This window comes from Episyrphus balteatus, chromosome 1, assembly GCF_945859705.1.
Source record: "Episyrphus balteatus chromosome 1, idEpiBalt1.1, whole genome shotgun sequence".
NCBI classification, from domain to species: domain Eukaryota; kingdom Metazoa; phylum Arthropoda; class Insecta; order Diptera; family Syrphidae; genus Episyrphus; species Episyrphus balteatus.
Window position 1 is genome coordinate 164002496 of NC_079134.1, and position 12162 is coordinate 164014657.

The 12162-nt window shown below is 28.0% G+C and overlaps 1 protein-coding gene across 1 annotated transcript; it reads left to right on the forward strand.

The window, feature by feature from the left end:
• Positions 1 to 415: 415 nt before the first annotated feature.
• On the forward strand, positions 416 to 1415 carry LOC129905881 (larval cuticle protein LCP-22). The gene is made up of 3 exons (XM_055981506.1): positions 416 to 587; positions 651 to 1155; positions 1226 to 1415. Exons 1-3 carry the CDS (start codon positions 576 to 578, stop codon positions 1297 to 1299), a joined length of 591 nt encoding a protein of 196 aa, XP_055837481.1. The 5' UTR covers positions 416 to 575; the 3' UTR covers positions 1300 to 1415.
• The last annotated feature ends 10747 nt before the right edge of the window (positions 1416 to 12162 follow it).

Here is a 12162-nt window from a genome sequence, read left to right on the forward strand (position 1 = left end):
CAATACAAACTGCTCAAATTTAAGGTCACAAACTTTCATTCTTCTCCATATCTAAAGAGCGATTGCTTTTATTCTTCCAAAAAAGGTTTAACTTTTAAATTTAATACAAAAAACGCTTGTATGGTTTTAACGAGCAATTAAAATGTTAATGTTTATTTATTTTAAATTTGTCTAAAAAAAATAACTTAAAAATGAAATCAAAGAGAAAAATCTAAAATTCCAATTATTTGTTTTTAAGCTCTTCAAATTTTTTAACGGCCTATTAAAGAGATTAGTTTTTTTTTTTCTTTCAAAGTAAACTAGTTTTGATTAAGCTTTTTTTTATTGTTTTGGCAAAAAAAACTAGCAAACTCATTGATTTCGTTGACACAACATTTCGATCAAAAATTTTTGTGTTTCTGCTAAAAATAGAGTTTCCATTTTGGTTTCTAATTTTTTGGCATGGATTAAAGAATGAAAGAGAAATAAATTCAAATTTTTAGTTTGTAAAAATATGATGACTCGATTTGAATGTATAAAACTTGTGAAAGGTTAGACGAAATCTTCAGTTCTAGATACGAGTTCAATCAGTCAAGATGTTCAAATTGGTAAGTTTTTTCGAGGTCCTAAAAATGGATTTAATGGATTTATCAGTGATTTTTTCCTTAAAGTGTGTTGCTATTGTTGTATTCGGGTGCTTGGCCACTCTTATTGAAGGTCAAGCTCGTCCTTCCTACTACCAACAACAACAATACAACCAACTTCGTCAACCTTACTACCAACAAAACCGATACCAACCAGGATATTTGCAAGGAGGTCGTTTCGGACAACAACAAAGACCCGGCTACTACAATCCCAATTCTTACAACAAGAACTATTTGAACAACTACTACAATCGTCCTTCAGCAGCTTTTGTACCTCTTGGGGCTATCTCAAATGAAGGTTTAGCTAAAACTGTTGTTGAACAGAACGATATTCGTCCTGATGGATCCTACGAGTACGTCTACGAGACTGAGAATGGAATTCGTGGTGAAGAACGCAATATCCCAAAATCGCTGAAATCTGGCGAAACTTCCTCAAATACTGAAGGATCTTACGGATATACTTCCCCTGAAGGTCTCAGGGTTTTGGTCAATTACGTAGCCGATGAAGAAGGTTTCCGTCCAGTTCTTTCTTGTAAGGAAATCCACTCCTTTTTTTTTAAGAAAAAAACTAAATAAATTTTTTTTTTAAATTTCAATTCTAGATTCCGGAAATGGTGCTGAACAATTCATCAACAGTCCGGAACCAAGCTCAGTTATCATCAACAAGAAGCCTTAAGTTAATTCTTTTGAAATGATAACAAAATACCTCATAAATCCATCAGACACATCCTTTTCGTTGTACCTCAGCAAAAAAAAACCAATATTTCAATCAAGTTCTTTTTAAATTATAAGTTCAAGTCATCACAAAAAGACTAATCAACAAAAAAATGTACCTATTTTACATAAAAACAATAAAATTAAAAAAAAACTAAAATTTTATATAAATGTGAATCGTTATCATTAATTGGAATCAAGTTCATTGACTATTTTGAATAATTTTAAAGTTATTGATTTGTTCTTTTATTTTATTATTTTTAATTTTTTTAGCTCTTTAGTATTATAATTTATTCATTTGATGAATGATATTTGCATACACATGTTCCAAGCATTAATAATCACACAATAGGTGAGATTATGAGGCAGTTTTAGTGATATTTAAGCAAAAGAGATAGGAATCAGAGTGATATGGTTTGAGATTGGATTGGATATATTAATATTCAACACTTTTTGTTTTTTGATATTTATGGTTGAATTTGAAGGTTTTGATGTTTGACATGATCATTTTTGGTATAATTTAATTAATTTATTTTGTGGTGTGTGGACTGGGGTGAGCGCCAATGATTGAGTGCTTTTTAGAAATTCAGTTTAGTTTAAAATTTATCTGATGGTTTAGTTAGCTTCTGAAAATCATTTATCTTCGAGGGAATTGTATCACATAAATATTCAATTGTTTTAATCGCATAATTTAAGTGATCAAGATCAAACCATAAATCATTAATTTTATTATTATGATGGATGTTTGACAGAATTTATATGAACAAGAGTCTCATTTATTATAGTTATAAAATCAAATTCCAGAAGATTAAGTATAAAACAATTGCAAAGTTATTAAAATAACTCGTTAGCTCCTGATTGAGATAAATTTCAAATAATTGGAATTTACATTGATTATCTTCATCTTATACGTATTTGCTGTGATTTGTTATGTAAAATGTTTTATTAAAATGAAATAAATATTTAATTTGTTTTTAACGTAAACCATTTTAGCCAATGACCAACTTCTGAAATCATTTACCTACATTTCAAAAAAAAAAAAAAAACAAATAGAAAATCGTTTCCAGTTTGGAAACGAATATCTTCTAAACGGTTGAAGCAATCAATTTGATGACAAGGACTTTTTTTAAAGCCTCTCCAAGAATACGTCTTGCTAATTTGAAAATAATGACTTTTTAATGAACTAGAAAATTTTTTTTTAAAGGATCCTTTTTTTAGTCGGTCGTGGTACACAGTGCAAATTTAAGTTACCTCTCTTTGCAAAACCTAACAAATCCATGGCTTTTAAGCAAATCCTTTTAAAACTATTATCTTTGAGATATGAGTAAAATTTTGAAATCAAGAAAAGTAAAAATTATATAAAAGCAAAAATCCAGAAAACCCAGAATTTCAAAAACTCACAAGAAAAAATTAAGAAAACTCTAAATAAAAGAAATTCGAAATTGCAGTAAATCCAAAAAAAAACAATCAAAATTCTTAATACCCGAAATTCTGAAACTTCAGAAAACCTAGATTCCCATTAAACTCGGATTCTTAAGAACCCAATTCCCGACAAAAAAAGAACTCAGTAGAGCCAGCATTCCGAGTACCCAAATCCCAAAAACCCGGAAGTTCTGACCTACGGACACTAGATTCCGAGGTTGAGTTCCTATTTATCTGGAATAAAACATGCCTGTTTAATTGTTAAACTAGTTTTTTTCTTCAGTTTATTAGTTGTATATTTTCAAAATTGGAGTCTCAAAAATTCTACAAAATGAAAAATTTTCGCATTTGCCTCAAGCTATGTAAATATTTTATTACGTGAGATTTTATATTATATTGAGAATGCCAATGCACTAAAATTAATACCTTAGTAAGGTGTTCAATAGATCATATTTAGTATTATGTATTAAAAACTAATAATAAATGCAATTTTTTTAGAGCCAGAAGTAAAGGTACCTTAAAACAATGTACATACAAAAATGTAAACAATTTAATTCATAACTTGGTTTGCATCTTCAATAATTACTTAACAAAAAGTTTAAAAGACGAGCTTAAACCTATGCTATATAAACTTTAAAAGGCTTTTAAAAGCTTTCTCAAATAACTTAACACTACTGCCTAAGTTTAGGTGTTAAATAAGCTTTGATTTGAAATTATATCATGAAAGTTTTTAATCGCATGATGCCTAACAAGTTAACAATGTGAGAGAAAAAATTATGTTTTTGTAAATACTATTAATTCAATATGGGGAGCACTAATGGTGTTATACTTGGTTTTTCGTTTTTATAAAAGACTTTTAGACGTTCTTAAACCATTAAATGTGTTCATTTTTGTTAATATTAAACAAACCATCGCGTATTGGATAAATTGTTTCGGTATGGATCTAGCAAAACAGCCATGATAAATTATAGGTATCAATCAACTCTTTGCAATGTTTCAAACATAAAATTATTTAAAAAGCAAAATTTAAATATCATTTCTACTTAAATAAAAAAAAAACAATAAGTAAATAATTTCATTATTATCCGTTATTTTCGATTCAGACAAATTGAAACAAATCAAACAAAACAAGTACCTGCATTCGAACCAAAAGCCATAAAATAGGAGATCAATATTTCAATTTAAATCATGTTAACTCAAAATTCCTGACTTCCCAGATAATAAAAATATAAAACGAAATTTGTATTTTTGTATTGACTTTGAATTGTTATTTGTTTTTAATTGCAGTTTTATTGTATTTAATTTTTTGACTGTTGATATGTTGCATTCTTGTGGTTGATTTCTAATTTATTTAAAGCTTTGATCCGGTTGGAACAGTATATTTACACTATGAAAAATCAAAACAGTAAATTTAATTATTAAATAATAAAAAACTTTGTTCTGCACTCGGTAGGAGGCTGACGAATTACGTCATATTAAGTCAAATTTTAGTACATACCTACTCTTTTAACATTTCTACCTAATATCGAGGTTTTGATATTACCTCGAGAAAAAAGAATCTATTTTGTTAAAATATTTTACTATAATTTCAGCAAAGCTAGAAGTGATAAGTGATATGATAACAATTTAAATTAGTTGTTACTAATATATAGGGTGTCCCGGAATATTCTAAGAAAAAAATTGTTCTAGAGTAACGTTCTATCTACAAAGTTGAAACTCTAACTTTGGTATCTATTACTTATTTTAATGATAAATAATTTTGTTTTAAATAAAAATTAGACTAAACAACATTATTTATAAATTTTATATTTTTTGACCTTTAAGATTCAAGCAAAAAAACACAATTTGTACCTGGTGCATGTTTTTCCAAATATCTTAAAATGTGAGTTTTCTGGTACCTTAACTTGTTCGTGAGACTTTTCTTTATTATTGTTTTCTTCATTAGAATAAATTTATAAAACACGTTGATCATCGGACATATCACAAAAAAATTGGGCTAAAAAATTATCTTGGGCATGAAAAAATGAACAGCTTTATAAACTGATACCTGAGCAACCAAAAAAGATATAAAACACTTTTAAACACATTTACAAAGAAAGACATTTTTTTTTTTAAATTAAGACATTTACCAAGTTTCTACTACTATTATTAATAGAGAAACTATCATTAACATGAGTTAAGGCATGCCAAAGTAAGAGTTCTTAAATCCTCGCTAAATGGTATCAACTCCTTAAATTTTTGTTATCTTATTCCGGGACACCCTGTATAGGTATAATGCAAAAACAGAGGGCCCCGAAATTTTGTCTGTCTGTTTAACCTACATCGCATGTAAAAATCTATTAGTGGTTACAATGCAATTTTATCAAAGTTGCATTTTTTGTATCTTATAAAACCCAGGTTAATGTCCTGAACAAAAATGCAAATAACAATCAGGAATTTCGAGGTTATATTTGAATTTGTATCAAAACCGTTACAATGATTCATATACTGGGAGCGTGTGACCTATCGGCTAGAAAACCAAAAAAAAAAAACATCGCCTCCACATTTTATAGATACAAATAATTATTTTTCGAGTGGTTTTGAGTTTCAGTAAACCAAAAACAAAAAAAAAAAAAAAATACCTTTAGAATGATATTCGATTGATTTGCATTAAAATCAAATTAAGACGAGAAAAAGACTGGTTTCCGTAGGAGTCAATAACACGATCGTATGTCGTCTTCATATTGCGGTGCTATATCGCTGTCATCACGAATCTTGTTTAGGATACCCTCTTCACAGATGAATAACGACTTGACAAATTTATCATCAAGCCTGGGCAAGCTCGCTAATTTACCCTCAGTTGAATATGTTTATTTTAACAATATTTTTCTTCAAAGTGAATATAACCCAAAATACCAATTTTATTAATTTATCTTGTAACAATTTTTTTTTTAAATAAGAAAAAGGAGCCTTTTTTCCCATCCCGGTAGTAATTAAATAAAACTATATTTACTCTACGCGTTTCGCATAAAATGTGTTGCATGATAACATCATTTTTATAGAAAAAAAAAGATGTTGATATTGTCCATCCTAGGGTAAAGAGCATAAATCACATTTAGTTGTGGTATTTCCTGAGATTCCGTTGAGAATGAAAAAAAAAAAAACGATCTTACTTTGCGTGCAACTAACTATAAACTATAAAAATGAAAAAAAAAAAAAAATCTTACCCACCCTCCTTTGAAAATTAAATAACACAGATTCTTTGCCTCTTTTGTATAGAAGATTCTCCGTACTCTTCGCTGTTGGTGATGATAGTTTGTTGGCGACCTTGAGGCAGCTTCCGACACAACATAGAAAATAATGGTTGCTTTTTAGCATTTTGCATGACTTATTATTTCAACTGCACGCAGTTTCTTACCAATTCTTGAAGATTCTACAAGTAAAAGTGTAATTTACTTAGTTAATTTTTTTTTGTGTAATTGTTTATTATTTTATTTTTTTGTGTTTGATGATAAAGTGTTTTTTTTAGAGAATTAAAAAATTGAAATATATGATAGTTGTTATAGAGTATTGTTGTACTAATTAATGGTGACAAGTTGGAATGTAGTTGACAATGTGGTTCAATTAATAATATAATACAATTTTTGCGGTCAGTTGAGTATAATTTACATAACACAGAAGTTTTAGACAGTGAATTGGTAACAAAAGCGGACTTTCGTAATAGTTTGTTGTTTATAAAAAGCATCATATATTTTATTTTCAATTAGCCGGTAGTCATAATTCAAAGTAATTTATTTTTTGTAACTACTGAAATGATTTTTCAGTGTTACACATATTTAAATCCTGTATCTATATTTTATTTATCTTGTTTTATGTGAATTTTTCTTTGTTATTGTTCTCTAAAATTTAGGTAGATATAAATAGAGGAAATCAGGTATTAAGCCATTATTTTTCACTTCTTTTACTGTAAAAGAAATCACCGACAATTATAAGTATCAGAGATCTCTTTTTTAAGATCTCAAGGAATATGTTACTATTAAGGCCTTTGCCATCAGTAAAATTGCGACCGAGATGTTGTTCTACCAATTATTTAAAATTGATTGATATGTGGCAAGACTTTAAGTACGGCCTTAAATGGATTAATATTATTGTTAAAAGAATATTGATACTTTACATCTTACATGTTATGACTAGGAGACCCCGAACGGCAGAAGACAACAACCTGGAGCGCAAAGCTGTTTAATATTTTAAGGACGAGAAGCAGGTGAAATCGCTCTTGCTCTGAATATGTTGAAGCAGCTTTTATACTGGGTATTCACTAAGAATGTGTTTTTGAAATTTGTAACAGGTTGTTTCCAAATTTTTTTTTTTTAATTTTCAAAAATGGAGGTCTTAGAGCTAAAAACGGATTTTGACCTAGTCCCCCCTTATTTCGAAAATTCCATTTTTTGAAAGTTGTTAACAAAATTTTTGACCTCTAAGTTCAATATTTATAAGTTAGGGTCCAAGATTTTTTTTTCGATTTTTTTAGTTTTTATTTTTCAACTTTTCAAAATTCAAACCCAACTTTCATCAAAATATAATCAAAAACAAAAAACTATTTTGCGATATTAAATACCTCAAAGTTTTCACATACTAAAAGTTAAAAAATACAGTCCTTTCAAAAAAATCCACATTAAAACATAAGAAACAAAGTTTATTTAAGTTGTTTTTTGGAAAACAAAAATTGATTACAATAATATAATCAATATTCGTTCATATTATAAAATTGTATGCTGATAGAAAAAAAAAAAAAAAATAGGATAAACGGGCAATAGAAATTCCATACCGTAAAACTTAAAACTAGCGACTTAAAAAAAAATTGTTTACAATATACAACAAACAAAATGTCTGGCCCCCCTTTTTTTGATTTTGAAAAAAAAATATCCAAAACTTGCTCTAGGTTGTTCTAGGACTCTTCTAAAATGATCCACACTCTTGACTCTTAATATGGATTTTTGTAGGTATGATAAAAATAATATAAACAAAATTAAATGTTGAAAAAAGATCTTAGGTTACAAAGTTTAAGGTGTACCATATTTGTTTGTCAATTACATCAGCTTTTTTTTCAATTTCTTCATTCAATTTACAAATTATGCTTAAATTTGGATTTTTAGAATTCGTAAAGGTTTACAGTACAAGTGTAATAAATGCTAAGTTTTGAATAGAATAGAATATTTGAATTTGATTGATTTTGTAGGTACTTTGAAAAAGTTTTGGATTTTGGGGGAATTTTTTTTGACCACAACGCACATAGGGGTATTTAGTCAATTTAGGCGGACAAAACACGAAATTTTAAACTGATCCAAATGTAAAAAATCAACATCCTACTAAAAGTAGATAACTTGCTTAGCATTTTCTTATAGTTTTAAAATTGATTATCCCTTCAGGTGACTAACAGCAGCGCTCTAGAGTTCAAAGTTTTCAGCCCAAAGAAAAAAATAATTTTTTTTTGTAATTTAGCGACTGTGATTAAGTAAGTACTTTTTTTTGAAGTGGATGTAGAAAAAAGTTTTTATGGAATATTGATAAGGAGATACGAAACTGTCTACTAGATGTTGTATCAAAATGTTGTATTACTTTATAAACAAAAAAGTGATATGTTGAATCTTAATATAAAATAATCACAAAAAAACAAAATTTCTGTGTTGGTAAGGAGATAAGTTATACAATTTCACGGGAAACCGACGAAGTTACGAATACCAGAGTTACGGGCGACAGAGTTACGACCGTCAAAGTTACGCGAAACCGAAGTTACGAAAAACTAGAGTTACGAATTCTAAAGTTATGTTAAGTTATGACATGTGATTTTTGGGTTGGCAACAATTGCGAGGAACGATATGGAATTATGGAAATACAAACAAGAGATTAACATTTTTCTCATTGGTCAGAACTAAATGAGTAAAGCGAAAATTGGTGTTATTTAATCTTGTAAAATTTTGATTGGATAGGTATAGATATACATATATGGTTTTGTTTTTGTGAGAAGATCGCAAAAACATTGAAATAGAAAAAAAAACATAAGTATACTTATGTAAGTTTGGGGGACATAATTGAAATTAACTTCTTATTTGTCCAACTAATATTGCACCTACGTATCGATATTCTCTTATTTATGTTTCCATAATTCCATATCGTTCCTCTCAATTGTTGCCAACCCAAAAATCACAAGTCATAGCTTACCATAAATTTAGAATTCGTAACTCTAGTTTTTCGTAACTTCGGTTTCGCGTAACTTTGACGGTCGTAACTCTGTCGTGCGTAACTCTGTTATTCGTAACTCCGTTACCATTTCCAATTTCACATTATTGTGCGATAAAATTTTATGTTTTCTAAAGGTTAAACTCTTATCTAATTGAATCTGTAAAAAAAATGTGCAACTAAGTGCAACTTCGACACATTTGCCCTTCTTAAAGATTCTAGGTTTTGAAAAATGGTTACCTAGTATTCAGCATCCATATTCTAAGTTTTTTTTTAAGATTCAACTTCTTGAATTACAGAACCTGAATCCTTATGATTTTTCCTAAATTTTAAGACCTTTGTCTTGGCGATACCATTAATAGAACTCCATTTATAAGCGCTTTAACAAACCTTTGGGATCCATTCTTGACACTTTTTTGTTTGATCAAAAAGTGGTTTAGGAAGAAAAATGTTTTCATTGAAATCAACACTTAAAACACTTTATTTCGGTACTAAATACAAGCTTTTACCTTATTGATGAAGATAAACCGGAAAAATAATTTTGTCCGCGTAAAATTGGCAAATACCCCTATGTGCAACGTACCGTTTAGAGTAGGATTTGTTGAAAGCAGATTTTTTTTTTTAATAAATGTTTCAAACTATTAAAAAATTCATAGCAATATTTTTGAAAATCTGTGAGCATGTTTTATACATAAAATTATTTAGAAAAAAAAAACTTTTCTAACGACCAAATTTTTTGTGTGTGTGTGTGTTTTTTTTTTTAATTTTGGTTTAACTTATTCAGTTTAAAAGCAGTTTTTTGTTATTTGCGGATATAACGGTGGGTATAACTTGTCATCAAAATTATATTTAAAAAACCTAAAAAAAAATCCCCACATCTATACTTTTTAATATGCAGATAAATTAAATTTCTTAACAAATGTTTATTTTGTTTTTCTTTGATCATTAAATTAATGTTATAATTTAATTTTTTTTTTAAGTTTTTGAAAAATATGATAAGAAGTTGAAACCAATTCAACATATCAATCAAAAAGATTTATCTGACTTCCTTGAGCCTAAACGTCACAAATAAATTCTTCTACAGTTATAACAAAACAAATTTCTTACTAAATTATTACTGTTATTATAATGTGAATAATGCACCTAAAAATAAATCATCTCTTATAAACACACCTAAAGATGGGATTTCCTATTCTTAATTCTTCATTCCAAAGAAATTCTTAAACAGTCATCATCATCATTTGCATTATGAGATGATGGCAGATTGACGGGTATAACCTTCTTGATGGTAGACATTGAACTTTATGGAAATTCTTTGCTGACTTTTATTTGCTATGGTTTAGTTGATCTGCAATTATTAATCGTGATCGTATAGAATTGCCTTACCTATTCTCTCTGTCACATTAAAATATTTTTCCATAATAAAAGACCGGGAGTGTTTGATGATGTGCTTAGGCCGAGATATGATAATGAAGCTTGATAATAAATTGATGATACTTCTAAAGGAGGCTTATTTATTGAAAAGTGTTTGAAAACTAATAAAAATCAATGGATTTACTTTTTTCCTTCTTTTTTCTTGATTCTTTCAAGGAGTTAAAAAAGTCACTTTTACCATTAAGAACTCTTTAATAAGGTTAATGCGCCTCAAAACCACCCTGTTATTCAATAATGAGATCACATATTTTATTTAGCATTTTATGCTAATAAAATTCAATTGTTTTCCAATCGAACATTCAACGAGACAAAACGTGGTCAAAAGGATTTAAATTTAATAGCTACTCTGAACAAAATACCTGAAACAAAAGGTGACAGGTTAATGAACGTTTGTAAAATATACCAAAAAATTAAATGTGTTAATAAATTTAAACAAATTATAACAAAAAAAAAAATAAAAAAAAAAAAATAACTTTAAGCCCATTTAAGGAAATAACAAAATTTGTCGTACTTTGAACTTTTAATTATTATCATTTAACGATGCATGAACATTTCGTTAGCTTGAATTACTGGTCAATATGAATGCAAGAATTTATTATAAAGAAGTTTTAATAAAAATTACACAAAAGGTTATGACCGAAACAATAAATTATAATTTATTACTGCTGACCCCAATAAACAATAATTTATAATGCAAATTCTGTACATTGTAAAATAAAAAAAAAAAAACACCAAAGTTTTGCTTTAATAATGTTATTGCTGTGTCTTTAATGTTTAAGATGTTTAAGGAAAAAATGTTCAGTTTTCACACCGAAAAGAGTAAAAAGTGAAATTTGCTCTACTAAGCCATGGAGTTAAAAGATTTTTGAAGAATGTTCTTCTGTTGAAAAGCTATTTGAGCACTAAATAATAATCATTTTTATCTAAAAACAAATAGACCAGTGCCAATCCGGTTTTCAGAAGGCAAAAGTTGAGCAAATTATTAGCAGCATAAGGGTGGTGGGAAAATTTAGGATATATGGTATATGAAAAGGGAAAAATAAATTGCCCACAAAAAAATTGGGGGAAAGTGGGGTGGGTGTCAAAATTCATGGTTTTTTACAATTTCTGTCAAAATTAGACGTCTTATCGAAAAGAGTCAAATGCAAAAGTTGTAGGTAGTATAAATGTCTACAACTTTTACTCAAACAATTTTTTTCTATAACCTCAAAAATATTGAAAAAAATGCAAAAATACGATTTTTTTATTTTTTATTTTTATCTTTTACAAAAATAGTTGGATTTTAACAAAACTTAGTTAAAAATTACTTTACTATGTTTTCTATCTATTAAAAATGTTTTTTGATCAAAAACTTAATTTTCGGATTTTTGACGAATTTAATTTGAAAAAATAGCCTATTTTTCAATCAAAAAAGTTACCGAAAAAATGTTTGATTTTTGAAAAGTTTGGAATGCAATTATTTAGCTTAAAATCGTTTTTTAAAGATTGTGTAGAAAAACTATACTTTTGTTTTAGAAAATATTGAGAAAAATTGAAAAGAACAAAAAAACGATTTTTAAAATTGATTTTTCCGTAAATGACAGAAATATTGGCGAGAAATAATTTTTAATAGAAACCAAATTATACTTTTCTAATGGTCATTAACCTTTTAATTTGAATCAAGCACTAAAATAGCTCTAACGTGCAAAGTTTTTTGAGATATTGTATTTTGAACGTCCCAAACACTATTTTTCTGATTTTTTGCATGGTA